This window comes from Zalophus californianus, chromosome 1 (genome assembly GCF_009762305.2).
Source record: "Zalophus californianus isolate mZalCal1 chromosome 1, mZalCal1.pri.v2, whole genome shotgun sequence".
Taxonomy (NCBI): domain Eukaryota; kingdom Metazoa; phylum Chordata; class Mammalia; order Carnivora; family Otariidae; genus Zalophus; species Zalophus californianus.
This window is the reverse complement of record NC_045595.1, coordinates 157,729,612-157,748,175: the sequence shown is the minus strand read 5'-3', so window position 1 is coordinate 157,748,175 and position 18,564 is coordinate 157,729,612. Positions and strand designations below refer to the sequence as shown.

The 18,564-nt window shown below is 36.3% G+C and overlaps 1 protein-coding gene across 1 annotated transcript in view; it reads right to left on the bottom strand.

Annotated features, from left to right (window-relative positions):
• CFAP44 (cilia and flagella associated protein 44) overlaps positions 1–18,564 on the bottom strand; it is a 139,052-nt gene that overhangs the window by 45,493 nt on the left and 74,995 nt on the right. The window contains exons 23-24 of the mRNA XM_027581715.2: positions 10,694–10,890; positions 8,956–9,130 (exon numbers count right to left, since the gene is read on the bottom strand). Coding sequence (XP_027437516.2) covers positions 8,956–9,130; positions 10,694–10,890 — 372 coding nt within the window. The remainder of the gene's footprint in view (positions 1–8,955; positions 9,131–10,693; positions 10,891–18,564) is intronic.

The following is an 18,564-nucleotide window of genomic DNA, read 5'->3' as shown; positions in this document are numbered from 1 at the left end:
GTACTGATACATGCTATAACATGGATGAAATTTAAAGTCATATGAAGCAAAAAAAGCCAGCCACAAAGAACACAGAATCCATGTATATAAGGTGTCCAAAATAGGCAATCTATAGAGACAAAAAGTGGTTGCTTAGGGTTAAGGGGCACCTGGGTAGCTCAGGCATCTAAGGGTCCAACTCTTGATTTTGACTCAGGTTATGGTCTCAGTGTCATGAGATCAAGCCCACATTGGGCTCCACACTGGGTGTGGAGCCTGCTTAAGATTCTCCCTCCCCTCTCCTTCTGCCCCCCCTCCCCCACAACCCCACTCATGCTCTCTCTTAAAAAAAAAAAAAAAAAAAAAAGTGGTTGCTTAGGGCTAAGAATGGGAGTTTGGGGAAATGAAGAGGGACTGCTAATGAGTAGGGTTTTTTTGTGTGTGTGGGGGGATAATATTAGAAAATAGTAGTAATGATGGCAAACCTCAGAATATATAAAAAAACCCACATTGAATCTGGACATTAAAATGAGTGAATTGTATGATATGCAAATTATATCTCCATAAAGTTGTTACAAAAAATTAGGAAAGATAGATTAAAAAAGAAAGAAAAAAATCCTGTAAGGTCCATAATCCATATCACCTAGAGACAACCACTGATACATTTTATGATACTCTCCCAAATTATACTGTTGTCCTATGTGCTTTTTCATTAATACTATATTGTAAACATCTTTCCTTGTCAATAAACCCACCTCAACATAAAAACAAAAGAGAGAGAGAGTGAGACTGAGTCCAGGCCAGAGTGAACATCTCCTACATGAGAACACTCCATAAAAACTGGGAAAGGTGACTATTTTCTCTAATGTGCAGAAACCAACACATAGAGTCAAAGGAAATGAAGAAGCAGAAAAACATGTTCCAAACTAAAGAGCAAGATAAAACTCCAGAAACAGACCTTAATGAAATGGAGATAAAGTGATTTACCTGACAGAGAGTTTAATATAATATTCACAGAGATGCTTACCAAGGTCAGGAAAACAATGTATGAACAAAGTGAATATTTCATCAGAGATAGAAAATATAAGATAGCACCAAATAGAAAACACAGAAGTGAAGAAGATAATAATTGAACTGAAATGTTTAAAAATGGGGTTCAACACCAGGCAGAAGAAAGGATTGATAAACTGAAAAAACAGGGCAGTGGAATGCATCCAATCAGAGGAGCAAAAGAAAAAAGAATTAAAAAGAGTGAACATAGCTTAAGGGACTTAAAAGACATCAACAAGCAAATTAATATTCACATACAGGGGTCCCAAATGGAGAAAGGTGGTCATAAGTCTTATTCAAAGAAATAATGGCTGAAAAATTCTTTAACCTGGGGAAATAAATAGACATCCAGATCCAGGATGCCTAGAAAGTTTAAAACAAATAAATCCAAAAGTCCCACACTAAGACACAGTATAACAAATTGTCAACATTAAAGACAAGGAGAAGATCTTTAAAACAGCAAGAGAAATACAATGTGTTATATATATACACATATAGAAAAATAAGATTATCAGCAGATTTTTTTTAGCAGAAACTTTGCAGGCAAGCAGAGAGTGGCATAATAAATTCAAAGTGCTAAAAGAAAAAGACTGTCAACCAAAAATAACCTACCAACAAAACCCATCCTTCAGCATTGGGGAAATAAAGAGTTTTCCAGACAAACAAAAGCTGAAGGAGCTCATTACCATTACCCCAGGCTTTCAAGAAATGTTAAAGTCAATTCTTCAGGCTGAAGTGAAAGGACATTAACTAGTAATAGGAAAACATATATAAGTATAAATTTTGTCAATAAAGACAAATATATAGCTAAATTAAGAATACTCTAATATTAATGGTGGTGGGTAAATCATTTTTAAATTTAGCATAAAGGTTAAAAGGCAAAAGTATTAAAAATAAACTATAACTACAATGATTTGTTAATGGATATATAAGGTAAAAAGATGTAAATTGTGACATCAAAAACAAAGTGTTGGGAAAGTTAAAAATACAGCTTTAGCATGTGTTCAGAATTAAGTTATTATCAGGTTAAAATAGACTGATATGTTTTATGTGAGTTTCACAGTAACCACAAAGCAAAAAACCTATAATAGATACAAAAACCATAGAGAAAGAATCCAAACAATACAACAAAACTAGTTTATCCAGACCCAATAATAAATAAAATAAGGAAACATTGGACTTAAATAACAAGTTAGAACAGATGGACTTAATATTTACAAACATTCCATTCATAGTAGCAGAATATACATTTTTAAATGACTGCCTTCTATTTATTTATTTTTTAATTTAAGTTTATTATATTATGTTAATCACCATACATTACATCATTAGTTTTTGATGTAGTGTTCCATGATTCATTGTTTGTGTATAACACCCAGTGCTCCACTCAATACATGCCCTCTTTAATACCCATCACCAGGCTAACCCATCCACCCACCTCCTCCCCTCTAGACCACTCAGTTTGTTTCTCAAGAGTCCATAGTTTCTCATGGTTCATCTCCCCCTCCGATTTCCCCCCCTTCATTTTTCCCTTCCTACTATCTTTTTTTCTTTTTTAACATATAATATATTATTTGTTTCAGAAGTACAGGTCTGTGATTCATCAGTCTTACACAATTCACAGTGCCCACCATAGCACCATACCCTCCCCAATGTCTATCATACAGCCACCCCATCCCTCCCACACCCCACCACTCCAGCAACCCTCAGTTTGTTTCCTGAGATTAAGAATTCCTCATATCAGTGAGATCATATGATACATGTCTTTCTCTGATTGACTTATTTCGCTTAGCATAATACCCTCTAGTTCCATCCATGTCGTTGCAAATGGCAAGTTTTTGTGGTTTTTTTGATGGCTGCATAATATTCCATTGTATATATACCACGTCTTCTTAAATTCACATGAAACATTCTCCAGGATAAACCATGTTAGGTCACAAAACTAGTGTTAATTAATTTAAAAAGTTTGAAATCACAACCAGTATCTTTTCTAACCTCAAAGGTATAAAACTAGAAATCAATTACAAGAAGGAAACTGTAAAATTCATAAATATCTGGAGATTAAACAACATACTTTGAATAACCAGTAAAAAATCAAAAGAGAAATCAAAAATATCTTGTAACAAATGAAATAGAAATACAACATACCTAAAACATATAGGATGCAAGAAGAGCAGTTCTAACAGGGAAGTTTATAGTGATAAATGCCTACATCAGGAAACAAGAAAAACCTTGAACAACTAACTTAACCTTATACCTCAAGGAACTAGAAAAAAAAAAGCACAAACACAAAGTTAGTGGAAGGAAGGAAATAACAAAAATCAAAGCAGAAATAAATGAAATAGAGATTTAAAAGATAATAGGAAAGATCAATGAAAGTAAGAGCTGGGCATTTTTTTTTTAAGATAAAAACAAAATTGATAAACTTTTAGCTAAACTCATCAAGAAAATAGAGAGGACCGGGTGCCTGGGTGGCTCCGTCAGTTAAGCATCTGCCTTCAGGTCAGGTCATGATCCCAGGGTCCTGGGCTTGAGTCCCACATCAGGCTCCCTGCTCGGTGGGGAGCTTGCTTCTCCCTCTGCCTCTGCTCCTTCTCCCTGCTCACACCCTCTCTTCTCTCTCTCTCTCTCAAATAAATAAAATCTTTTTAAAAAATCACCAGATTAAAGATAAATATAATAAAATCAGTGGAAAGAGTTTCCACTTCTGAGAAAAGGGAATAAACTTACATATTCAAATCTTCCTGGCAAGTACAAATAAAACCCCTAAACATTATATATACAACCCTTCATGTTGTATATATAATGAAAGGTGAAAAGAAGAAGAGAGACCACAAAGAACCTTGGGACCCGAGGAAGTATATGATGGTAAAATCTCTAGACTTTCTTATTACCTCATATATCTCAGTCATGGAGTTACAGAAAATGGCAACTAGAAATACCAAAGGGTTTTAGACAATAAAAGCCCAACAAAGTCTTGCTCTTTCTAGCTAAAGGATCAAGAAAAGAGACTAGTAGTACAGAAAACTTTTTAGATAATAAACGCTCTACTCTAGCCATGCAGCACGCACACATGTGTACACACACATACACGCGCACACACACACACACACACACACACACACACGTGGCCCAACCTTCACAGGTCAAGTGGGGAGTCTATACTTTTACCACCAGCAGACTTTAACAAGGCAACACAACCCCTACAGGGATGGTGTTAAAGGAGGTGAACCCTGGGGACCAGGGCTTCATCCCCAGTGTGTGGTAACAAGCCTCCCTACCACAGTTACAGTGGAGAGTCCATAGGGAGCCTGGACTTCTAAGCCTTGCCCAGTAGTAACAAGGTGAGATCCACCCCTCCTTGCTGGGGTAGTGTTTGAGGAAGCTTAGTGGAAAGTGAATACCTTGACCATCCTCCACAACATCAATGGAAGACAACTAGAGAGCAAAGTGGTATCAGAGCAGCCTACTAGGGATCCAGAACTCCAACTGCTGACCAGCAAGTGCCCCTTCCTTCCTCAGGTGTCAACTGGGGAAAAAATGGGTAACCTGCACTTCTATACCCATGAGGTGGCATTCCTCCTTATCTTGCTCAAATCAGAGAAAGCCAGCTAAAACTGAATGTATATATAAGATTCAGAGTCTCATAATGCCCCAAATGTCCAGATTTCAATAAAAAAATCATTTGTCATACCAAGAATCAGGATGACCTCAACTTGAATAAGAAAAGATTACCAGTTGCCAACCCCAAGTTGATAGAGATGTTAGAATAATCTGACAATTTTAAAGCAGCCATTATAAAGTGCTTCAATAAACAATTAGAAAGGTGCTTGAAACAAATGGAAAAATAGAGTCTCAGAAAGAAATGGAAGATACAAAGAAGAACCAAATGGAAATTTTAGAGCTGAAAACTACAGTAATCAAAGTAAAACTTAATGGATGAGGTCAACACCAGAATGGAGGAGACAAAGAATCATTAAATTGAAGATAGAACATAGAAATTATCCAATCTGAGTAACAAAAAAAATACACTACAAACAAATAATAAATTTTTTTTTTTAAATCCCCACACAGAGCCTCAGAGATCTAACATTTGTGTCATTGGAATCCAAGAAGGAAAGGAAAAAGAGGACATGGCTTAAAAAAGGAAGGAGGAAGGAAGGAAGGAAGGAAGGAAGGAAGGAAGGAAGGAAGGAAGGAAGGAAGGAAGGAAGGAAGGAAGGAAGGAAGGGAGGGAGGGAGGGAGGGAGGGAGGGAGGGAGGGAGGGAGGGAGGAAGGAAGGAAGGAAGGAAGGAAGGAAGGAGGAAGGAGGAAGGAAGGAAGTAAGAAAGGAAGGAAGGAAGGAAGGAAGGAAGGAAGGAAGGAAAGAAATAACAGCTGAAAGCTTCCCAAATTTGGCCAGAGATACAAGCATACAGATTCAAGAAGTTTAATGAATCCCAAAAAGAATAAATTCAAAGATTTACCAAGACACATTAGAGTCAAACTTCTGAAAACTAAGGACAAAAAAAAAATCTTGAAAGCAGCAAGACAAAAATAACACCTTACATATAGGGAGGAAGCAATTTGAATGGCAGAAGACTGATCATAAGAAACCATGGAGGCCAGCAGAAAGAAGCACAACATTTTCCACATGTTGAAAAAGAGAAATGTCAACACAGAATTTTATGTCTACGAAGACTATCCTCCCAGAATGAAGGAGAGATCAAGCCATTCTTAGGTGAGGGAAAGCTAAGAATTTATCACCACATACCAACGCTAAAACAATGGCTAAAGGAAATTTTCTAAGCAGAAATAAAATTATAGAAGAAGGAACTTTGGAACATCAAGAAGGAAGAGATTAAAATGTTTAATAGTAAAAATATTGGCAAATACATTTTACTTTTACTATTGTCTAAGTTATGTTTGATGATTTAAAAAACCATAACAATGTCTGAAATGTGTGTAGAGAAATTATACAATTATAATATAAACAAGGGAAATGAGAGGTAGTGAGGGGTGTAAAGGGACTTGAAGGCAGGTAAGGTTTTTACATTTCATTCAAGCTGATAAAACGTCAACACCAATAGACTGTATAAGTTGTGTATACATAATGTAATGCCTAGAGAAAATGCTAAAAATACTGTACAAAGGGATACTCTCAAAAACACTATAATCATATTGGAACTCTAAAATATTCAAGTAAGCCACAGGAAATCATGAAAAAATAAAACAAAAACAAAAAAAACCAGAGAGAACATTCTTTTTGATGGCTGAGTAATATTCCATTATTTATATATATATTATATATAACTATATATATTATATATAATATATATATTTTATATATATATGTGTATACACACACACACACACACACACACACACACACCACATCTTCTTTATCCATTCATCTGTCTATGGACATCTGGGCTCTTTCCATATTTTGCAATGATGTAGATGGAACTAGAGGGTATTATACTAAGCAAAATAAGTCAGTTGGAGAAAGATAAATACCATATGATTTCACTCATGTGGAATTTAAAAAAACAAAACAGATGAACATAGAGGAAGGGAAGGAAAAATAAAATAAGATGGAAATTGAGAGGGAAGAAAACCATAAGAGACACTCAACTCCAGGAAACAAACTGAGGGTTGCTGGAGGGGAGGTTGGTGGGGGGAAGGGATAATTGGGTGAAGGGCATTAAGGAGGGCACATGATGTAATGTGCACTGGGTATTATATGCAACTGATGAATCACTAAATTCTACCTCTGAAACTAATAAGAAATACAGAGAACAGGAAAAATATAAAATAGCAGATATAAGCCTGAAATATCAATAATTACATGTGTAAATATATAAGTAAATCCATGTGTAAATTATATAAGTGATATGGTCTAAATCTACCAACTGAAGAACTGAGATTAACAGAGTGGATTAAAAAAACATAACCCCACTGTATACTGTCAATAAAACACCAACTTCAAACAATAATATAGGCAGGTTGAAGTAAAAGAATGAAAACCAATATACCATTCAAATACTGAATTCTTTCTCCTTAAGATCAGGAATAAGTTGTAGATGTCCCATTCCATTTCAACACTATATTGGAAATTTTAGCCAGTCCAACAAGAAAATAAGGGAAATAAGAGACAAATAAATTGTATACAAAATAAAACTGTCCCTATTTACAGATGACAAGATTGTCTACACAGAAAATCCTAAGAAACCTACTAAAAAACTCTCAGAAAATAACAGTTCAGCAAGGCCACAGGATACCAGCTAAACATACAAAAAAATCAGTTGTATTTCTATACTAACAATGAACATGAACACATAAGATACCAAAATTAAAAGCACCATATCATTTACATTGCCAAAAAAGTGAAATATTTATGTCTAATTCGAACAAAATATGTGTAGGACTTTTACATTGAAAACAAAACACTGATGAAAGAAATCAAAGAAGATCTAAATAAATGGAGAATCATACTATGTCCATGAATTAGAAGATTCAACATAATAAATGTCAATTCCCCCTCCCCAAACTGATACACAGCTTTAACACAATTTCTATCAGGATTCCAGCAAGATTTTATTTGTAAATACAGACAAAAGATTCTAAAGTTTATATAGAAAGCAAGGTAACTAGAATGGTTAAACAATTTGGGGGAAAAAAGAATAGTGAGAGGACCAATTTCAAGATCTATTACATCGCTACAGTAATCAAGGCAGTGTGTTTTCAGCAAAGTGACAGACACATAGATCAATGGAACAGAACATGAACTCAGAAATAGACACACACAAATATGCCCAGATGATTTCTGACAAAGGTGAAAATTGCAAAACCAATTCAGTGGAGGAGAGAGAGCCTTTTTAACAAATGGCGCTAGATCAGTTGCAAATCCACTGGCAAAAACAAAAACAGAAAAAATGCCTAAATCTCACACCTTATACAAAAATGAACACCAAATAGATCATAGACTTAAATGTAAAATGTAAAACTATAAAACTTTTAGAAAAAAAAATAGAAAATCATTGGGGACTAGGGCTAGGCAGAGTTCTTAGACTCGACACCAAAAACAAGATTGATTGAAGGAAAAATTGACAAATTGGGTTTAACACAATTAAAAACTTTTACTCTGCAAAAGACCCTATTAAAGGAATGGAAAGACAAGCTACTGACTGGGAGAAAATATTTGAAAACTACACAACCAACAAAGGACTGGTATCTAGAACATATAAAGAACTCTCGGAACTTAACAGCAAAATAGAAAACAACCTTATTTGAACATGAGCAAAAGACATGAAGAGACATTTCACCAAACATATCTATAGGTGGCAAATAAAACAAATAAAAAAAGTACTTGTTAAATAAAAGTACCTCATACCAGCGTTTTTAAAAGTCAACTTTAAATGATGAGAGACCTAAAGGTAAAAGTCAAAACTGTAAGATATTAGAACATAAAGAAAAATAACTTTACGTTAGAATAGATAGGAATTTCTTAATCCTTAAAAATCACTGAGTGTATTCACAAAATGGAATTCCTGGGCCCAAAACCCTAAGGATCATAGAAGTTCCACCAAGGTATCACTACTCTAAAAGATCCAGCTGATCTGTCTTCAATACTCCATCTCTGTTTCTATTTCAAAGATATTTTGAAACATATTAAAATGAAAAAGTTTAGGGAAAGAAAGAAAGAAAGGAAGGAAGGAAGGAAGGAAGGAAGGAAGGAAGGAAGGAAGGAAGGAAGGAAGAGAAGAAAGAAAGAAAGAGAAGAAAGAAAGAAAGAAAAAGAAAGAAAGAAAGAAAGAAAGAAAGAAAGAAAGAAAGAAAGAAAGAAAGAAAGAAAGAGAAAGAAAGAAAGAAAAAGAAAGAAAGAAAAAGAAAAAGAAAGAAAGAAAGAAAGAAAAGAATGAACGAACGAAAACACACTCACTTACAGTTCATCCCATTCTTTTTTTCGCTGCTGAATCTTAAGTTGGGCCCTTTCAGCTTTTAATATAAGTTTCTTTGTTTTCTCAATTTGATTTTCCACCATAATTTCGCTTAGGGTTTTAGGCCGAAATTTCTTCCCTTTCTCTATAATTGATTCTTCCTGCACACCAATGCTCCCACCTGTATAGAGAGTCAACATTTTTTTTTCAATCTTCTTGAAACATCAAAATGAAATTCTCAAATATTTTTTTAAACCTGTCACGTTTTAAAAACAGAATGAATCTGTAAATCACAGTATTTGTTAAACAACTAAAATGAATTTAACCCCATAATAAGTATCTTAGAATATCAAAATAAAGAGATCTAAGTCATAGGATTTGCTCTAAAGGACCTTATTGAAAAGTTGGCAAGACATATATAAAATAATTAGAAAACAAGATAAATAATGAGGGGCCACTGACAGACAAACTGAGAAGTTGGGTAGGAATATTTGTGAGATGGGGGGGAAAGCAAGCAAGTCCTATTTGGCATGTATATTTGAGATGACATATACCGACTGCAGTGGTCTGTGGCCAATTGAAAAACTGGTCAGAAACATGCAAACAAACCTGTGATTTAAGAATTACATATCTGCTGAGGCAATTTCTTACTTTATGTTCAAGCTACAGAGAGATATACTTTGGAAAAAAAGTTAAATAATAATATGGGATGGTCATATAGTTATAACTCATAATTTCACCTTTCATATTTCAAATATATGGGAATATGGAAAAGCAGGAGTTTAAGTTGGCTTGGGTGGTCATATTTTATAACAAAAGTGTAATTCAATCTGGAATCTCTAAGAACTGTTAGAATTCAGAGAGGAGGGGAATGAATTGGTCACTCCAGTAGGAACCTGGGTAAAAAAGAATCAGGCATAATTAGGGAGCAGTGAGCAAGACAATAAGCTAAAAATACCAGTAGAACAGAATGGAAATGCACCATTAATAGGAAACAGACTAGGGATATACTGTGGAATGATTAAATACCACGAAAACGATTTCAGAATTTATCTGAAAGGAGCCATGAAAGTTTTCTCAATGAAGAGGATAAAGCAGCATTAATGTCAGTACTATATCATGGGCACCAACTGTGCTGTCCTTTATTTATTTTTGATTGGGCTCTCCAAGTCATTCCCAGAATTCTTGCCTTCCTCCTACTCATCTGCAGTCACCCTGTGGGCAGTTACAAGAGGCAGGTTGCAGAGATTAAGAGGTACTCTTTTCAAACCTGAATTCTCAGCTCATCATTCTGTTTAAAGTATATGCTCTTGGAAAATAGTTTGAAATGTCATGTTCTATCCCCACACTCTGGGGTAGGGCCCAAGAATCTGCAAGGAAACACTGCCTAGAAATGAGCAACCAAGAAAGCCTAAATTTAAGAATAGTTAGATGTTGGAAGTGAAAAATTAGCAGCATCAAGTACTCTAACCCACTCAGTCACATAACCAGGGTGGGTTTTCTTTAGCAGCCTGCATTAAAGAGCTGGTGTGGAGCATTTGCTGGAGGAACATGGCTTCCCATTCTCAGCCATACCACACATCCCATCTCCCTTGATTTTTATTCCAAAGGAATAAATAAAGGGAGACAAGAGATGGAGCTCAAGCCATCAAAAAGTGTTCAAAGGTTCTGCCTACAAAAAGAAAATTCAGTTTTGAAACCTTAATAAGTAAGGATTTAAAAGCCTTCTTGTTATTTAGGCTACCTGTATCTTTCCGGCTGTCCTTTCTTCCAGCTCCCTCTTTTTCTAACCTCTCCAATTTGCTTGTTCTTCTGTCTGATAGACTTGTTCGTTTGGACTTGGAATACTTAGAGGGCTTCACAAGCCTATAGGAGGATATCTTGTGATCACTTTGTATGGCATGAACCACGATAGTATCACTTTCCAATGACTCACGAAATCTGAAAAAAAAAAAAAAATAGAACCAGTATTTGCAATAGTCAGCGTTTTAATCAATTATACCATTTTAACAATTCTGCATGATTAATAAAATAAGACCACAACACACTATGCTTACAAATGATATTATATTGTGCTAGATCCAAAATTTGACAATGTATATTAACCAATGTGATGTGACAGAAGTTGCATAAGACTCAGTTAAAGAGCAAAACATTATTAATCAGTATAATGCCTTTGTTTTGCTAATATGTAGAAAAATGAAAAACTTTCAGACTGTAATTTAATGGTAAGTGGATCATATCAAATTCTGACAAAATCCACCTACCATCTCATATGAGGTATCTCATATATATACACGCACATATATGTGTGTGTGTGTGTGTGTGTGTGTGTATGGCTCATATATATTACCCTTTTTGCCTCTAAAAAAATATTAAACTCAGGATTATTACCATCTAGTTCACTTTTCTTTTATAGCTCACAGGAATTTGTTCTCTATCAATTAATGGTGAATTGTTGCTATTTTTTGGCACTGGTTCATAATTATTCCCCAAATCTCTTAATTTTAGAATTTTACTTATTTATGTATGTAGCAATTATCCTTAGTTTATCTGCCTTTCTTACTATTTTTTAATCCAATCCTTTGAACTCTATTTCTTCTTTTAAATGGCTTACTATTTCTAATTTTCCCTTTTCTCTTATAGCACAGTATTTTTCTCATCATGATAAAACTTATTCTCTTCATCTTCTTGACTGCTGGAGTTTTACTTTAAATTTTAGTCTTTCCATAAAACACAGAAAACATGATATGGATGGTTTTGGTCCCATCAAAATTTAAAACTTCTGCATAGTTAGAAAAATGTGAACAAAGTTTAAGGAAAATGGCAGAGTAAAAGTGTTTCCAATATGTATAATAAAAAAAAATACTTACAGAAATAGTGAATAAAACTAAGGGGAGAAATAGAATTCAGAGGAAAATGAACAAGGAATCTTTCTCAGAAGATTAAATATAAATGAACTATAAATGTATGAAAAGAAATGCTCAGAAGAATATCAATGAACTACAAACATAAGAAAAGAAATGCTTAACTTCACCAGTAATCAGAAAAAAGCAAATTATTCAAGCAAGAGTTATCACATTTGGTCTATTAGATTGGTGGAGATGAAAACACTGGTAGTACCCAGTGTTACCCAGTGGTACAATTTTATTCTCTCCCCCATTCCAATCAGATAGCAAGGTAACTTATTTCCTTCCATATAATTAGTGAAGACACAAAGCTGAGGAGGGTGCAGCCTGGACAGGGAGAGAAAGCAAGGAATTAAGGAAGCAAGTACTTGAAGGCAAGAAGATTGGGGAAGAGGTTCCACTTGACAAGTGGGGATGATAGGCAAATTATGTCCTAGAGCTGTGGGTACATATTCCCTGCTTCTGGCAGCTTCTGGGGAGATACAAGTTCCCAAAGATAAGGACTGCATGTGTATTCAATCCTGGGAACAGAGGCTCCTGGCCTCATCAAAAGCTACCTGCTCCAAAAGAGTACAAAAACCATAGACTCAAACAAATGAAAGAAGCAGGCAGGCTGAGACAATGAGCCTCACTAGTTTAAGAGTCATACTCACCATATGTATACATTCACAAATACAGTATGAATATGTATTAAAGCCAAACATAGCATATATTATATTGAAGTTTCTTCCTGAGAACTTCTTAGCTACTTTCATCTCTTGGCAGGTAGTCATCTAGATATAATTCCAAGATTCAAATATTCAGGTATTAATATCAGGTAACAAGTACCATGAATCACAGAGCAGAGTACCAGAGAGGAAACTGTTGCATAGGGAGAGATCTCTGAAGATCTCTCTTCCAGGCTTCAGGCAATTATTGATCACTACATGCATGTGATGAGTCCACCTGAAGCTGGGGAAAGAATCACCAGAAGAGAGCAGGCAGAATAATCCCCAGGCCTCACATAGGTTGGAAGAGCTTGTGTTCCCACAAGCCCCATAATACATAGGACATAGGATAGAGTACTCAGAAGGATTTTATCATAGCAGTGAGGAAAAATCAGCTCTAGACGAAAGGCTGCCTAGACTTAATTTGCCTAACACAGATTAAAAGCAAGACTCAAAAACTCAGACTATTTCCAAGTAACTTAACTGAATCCCAAAATAAGACTCGAGAATATTTAAAAGTAACAAAAAATACCCGGCAGTCATGTGAAATGTGGTGAAATTCATAATGTCTGGCATCTAATCAAAATTTTTCAGGCAGGCAAAGAAGCAGAATATAACCCAAAATAAGAAAAAAATTTCCACTAATAGAATAGACCCAAAAAACACACAGATGATATAACTAGCAGACAAGCACATTAAAGCAGTTATTATATTTTATATGTTCAGGAAATAGAGAAAAGCATGAGCACATTAAAGTGAACAAAATCCTTACCTATGATACTAGGAAATCAATAAATAATGATTAATAAATTCATATAAATACACTATTTAGATGTATGGTTATAACCACTAGAAGAGATATTAAAAGTGGATTCTCTTTCAGATCTATCATATTTATGGATTAAAATACTGAAGATGAAGAACAAAGCCAGAGGGCTTATAATATCAGATATCAAGAATAATTAAAACAGTGTTATACTAGCACAAACACAGGCAGGCCAATGGAATAGTATGAAGAGTTCAGAAATGAATATATATATATGTATATAAATATATAGTATATATAGTGTAAATATATATGTGTATATATGTATACATATATTGTGTATATAATGTATATACATATACACACACATACATATATACACATATATATGTAAATATATATATATAGTTACTTGATTTATGACAAAACTATCACTACAGTCTAATGAGGAAAGGATGGTCTTTTCAACAAATGATACTAAGTCAATTGAACATCCATTTAGAAACAAACGACACATGGGAGGAAAAGATGGCAGAGGAGTAGGGGATCCTATTCCAACCGGTCCATGGAATTGAGCTGGATATCTACCAGACCACTCTGAATCCCCACAAAATCAGCCTGAGATGTCAGAAGATAGATCTGGATCCCTACAAACAGAATATTGCAAGCGGTTGGTTTCAAGGTATGAAGCAGGGAGCTGTGATTCCATGGGCACATATCGGAAGATAAATGGAAAGGGGAGGGAGCCATGGGGATCCTGCACCACCAGTGAGCGATAGCCTCTGGCGCTGGGGAACAGGCAAAGACTCGCAGACTGGTAATTATGGGGAAAGGACTTTAGGGCAGCCCCGACTAAAACCCAGAGCGGGGAGGGCCGTGCCTGTGAACTGGGAGCAGCTGGCGGTTTTAGAAGCACAAAGGGCAGAGACGTGCTTGACCAGGAGGCAAGGACTGGGAGCCCTGCTGAGGGGCACACAACCCAGGACGCTGCAGTTTATAGCAGCATAGACAGAAACAGATATAGTGTGGCCTGGAGAGCTCACTGAAGAACAGACTGTGATCTCTCTGCTCTGAGGCAGAGGGTTGGAAACAATCTCTTCTGCTCTGACTCTCGGAAGAGATTTTGAAAGCCACCAGGGAAAGCTGCCAGAGAATAAAAGCGCCCCCAAAAAATGGTTTTCACTGAGCTCATCCCCCGCCACGGGGGGCAGGACAACTCTGCCCAAATAGGGTTGCCTGAGTAACAGTGGCAGGCCCCTCCCCCAGAAGACAGGCTGGGAAAACAAGAGGCCAGCAACCCTAAAGTCCCTATAAAACAGGTGCCTCTTGCTTGGGTTGTGGTCAATAATTTGGACTCTATACATTCCCTCAAGCACCCTTCAACAGAATGACTAGGAGGAGGAACCCCCAAAATAGGAAAGACTCAGAGACTATGACTTATGCCACAGATTTACAAATGGATACAGATATATCCAAGATGTTGGAGATGGAATTCAGGGTAGCAATTGTAAAAATGATAGCTAGAATGGAGAAATCGATTAATGGCAACATAGAGTCTCTAAGGGCAGAAATGAAAGCTGAACTGGCAGAACTTAAAAATACTATCAATAAGATCCAATCTAATCTAGATAATCTAACAGCTAGGGTAAGCAAGGCAGAAGAACGAATTAGTGATCTAGAAGACCAATTAATAAACAAGAGGGAAAAAGAGGAAGCCAGGGAAAAACAACTCAAAATCCATGAAAATAGAATCAGAGAAATAAGTGACACCATGAAACGTACCAATGTCAGAATTATTGGGATCCCTGAGGGGATGGAGAGAGAGAGAGAGGACCAGAAGATATATTTGAGCAAATGGTAGCTGAGAACTTCCCTAATCTGGGGAATGAAACAAACATTCGTGTCCTAGAGGCAGAGAGGACCCCTCCCAAGATCAAGGAAAACAGGCCAACACCCTGGCATGTAATAGTAAAACTCACAAATCTTAGAACCAAGGAAACCATCTTAAGGGCAGTTAGGGGGAAGAGATTCCTTACATACAGAGGGAGGAACATCAGAATAATATCAGACCTATCCACAGAGACCTGGCAAGCCAGAAAGGGCTGGCAAGACATATTCAGGGTACTAAACGAGAAGAACATGCAGCCAAGAATACTTTATCTGGCAAGGCTGTCATTTAGAATGGATGGAGAGATGCAGAGCTTCCAAGACTGGCAGAAACTGAAAGAATATGTGACTACTAAGCCAGCCCTGCAAGAAATATTAAGGGGGGGGTTCTATAAGAGGAGAAAGACCCCAAGAGTGATACAGCAGAAATTTACAGAGACAATCTACAAAAACAAGGTCTTCACCGGCAACATTATGAATTCATATCTTTCAATAATCACTCTCAGTGTGAATGGCCTAAATGCTCCCATAAAACGGCACAGGGTTGCAGATTGGATAAAAAGACAGGACCCATCCATATGCTGTCTACAAGACAGCATTTGATCTCATTTTGAACGCAAAGTACATCCAGACTGAAGGTGAAGGGATGGAGATCCATCTTCCATGCCAACGGACCTCAAAAGAAAGCTGGAGTAGCAATTCTTATATCAAACAAATTAGATTTTGTGTTAAAGACTAAAGAGAGTAGTTAGAGACACAGAAGGACACTATATCATTCTTAAAGGGGCTATCCAACAAGAAGATCTAACAATTGTAAATATCTATGCCCCCAAGATGGGAGCAGCCATCTACATAAGCCAACTGTTAACCAAAATAAAGAGTTATATTGATAACAAAACGTTAATTGTAGGAGACCTCAATACTCCACTCTCAGCAATGGACAGATCATCTAAGCAGAAAATCAACAAAGAAACAAGAGCTTTGAATGACACACTGGACCAGATGGACCTCATAGATATATACAGAACATTCCACCCTAAAACAACAGAATACTCATTTTTCTCGAACACACATGGAACTTTCTCCAGAAGAGACCATATAATGGGTCACAAATCAGGTCTCAACCGATACCAAAAGACTGAGATTATTCCCTGCATATTCTCAGACCATAATGCCTTAAAATTGGAACTCAGTCATAGAAAAAATTTGGAAGAAATTCAAACACTAGAAAGCTAAAGACCACTCTCCTCAAGAATGTTTGGGTCAACCAGGAAATCAAAGAAGAACTTAAACAATTCATGGAAACCAATGAGAACTAAAACACATCAGTCCAAAACCTACGGGATACTGCAAAGGCGGTCCTAAGGGGGAAACACATAGCCATCCAAGCCTCATTCAATAAAAGAGAAAAATCCTGAATTCACCAATTAACTTCACACCTTAAAGAATTAGAGAAAAAGCAACAAATGATGCCGAAGCCATGCTTTAGAAGAGAAATAATTAAGATTAGAGCAGACATCAATGAATTAGAAACCAGAAACACAGTAGATCAGATCAATGAAACTAGAAGCTGGTTCTTTGAAAGAATTAATAAGATCGATAAACCACTGACCAGACTTATCCAAAAGAAAAGAGAAAGGACCCAAATTAATAAAATTATGGATGAAAGGGGAGAGATCACAACTAACACCAAGGAAATAGAAACAATTATTAGCAATTATTTTCAACAACTATGTGCCAATAAACTGAGCATCCTGGAAGAAATGGATGCCTTCCTGGAACGTATAAACGCCCAAGACTGAAACAGGAAGAAATTGACAACCTGAATAGGCCAATAACCAGTAACAAGATTGAAGCAGTGGTCAAAAAACCTCCCAAAAAACAAGAGTCCAGGGCTGATGGATTCCCTGGGGTATTCTACCAAACATCCAAAGAAGAAATAATACCTATCCTCCTGAAGCTGTTTCAAAAAATAGAAAGAGAAGGAAAGCTTCCAGATTCATTCTATGAGGCCAGCATTATCTTAATCCCCAAACAGGCAAAGACCCCATCAAAAAGGAGAAATTCAGACCAATATCCCTGATGAATATGGATTCCACAATTCTCAACAAAATTCTAGTTAATAGGATCCAACAATACATTAAAAGGATCATCTACCACGACTAAGTGGGATTTATCCCTGGGATGCAAGAAGGGTTCAACATTCACAAATCAATCAATGTGATAGAACATATTAATAAGAGGAGAGAGAAGAACCATATGGTCCTCTCAATTGATGCAGAAAAAGCATTTGACAAAATACAGCATCCTTTCCTGATTAAAACTCTTCAGAGTATAGGGATAGAGGGAACATTCCTCAAGTTCATAAAATCCATCTATGAAAAACCCACAGCGAGTATCATTCTCAATGGGGAAAAGTTGAGAGCCTTTCCCTTAAGATCACGACAAGGATTCCCACTCTCACCACTACTGTTCAACATAGTACTAGAAGTCCTAGCAACAGCAATCAGACAACAACAAGAAATAAAAGATATTCAGATTGGCAAAGAAGAAGTTAAACTCTCTCTCTTCGCAGATGACATGATACTTTATGTGGAAAATCCAAAAGACTTCACCCCCAAATTACTAGAACTCATACAGCAATTCAGTAATGTGGCAGGATACAAAATCAATGCACAGAAATCAGTTGCTTTCTTATACACTAACAATGCAACTGTAGAAAGAGAAATTAGAGAAACGATTCCATTTATAATAGCACCAAAAACCATAGGATACCTCAGAATAAACCTAACCAAAGAGGTAAATGATCTACACTCTAGGAACTACAGAACACTCATGAAAGAAATTAAAGAAGACACAAAAAGATGGAAAAACATTCTATGCTCATGGATTGGAAGAATAAACATTGTTAAAATGTCTATGCTACCCAGACCAATCTATACCTTCAACACCATCCGGATCAAAATCCCAATGACATTTTTCAAAGTGCAGGAACAAACAATCCTAAAATTTGTATGGAATCAGAAGAGACCCCGAATCGCCAAGGAAGTGTTGAAAAAGAAAAACAAAGCTGGGGGCATCACACTGCCCAATTTCAAGCTATATTACAAAGCTGTGATCACCAAGACAGCATGGTACTGGCACAGAGGGAACAGAATAGAGAACCAATGGAGCAGAATAGAGAACCTAGATATGGGCCCTCAACTCTACGGTCAAATAATCTTTGGCAAAGCAGGAAAAAATATGCAATGGAAAAAAGTCTCTTCAATAAATGGTGCTGGGAAAATTGGACAGCTATATACAGAAGAATGAAACTTAACCATTTTCTAACACCATACACAAAGAT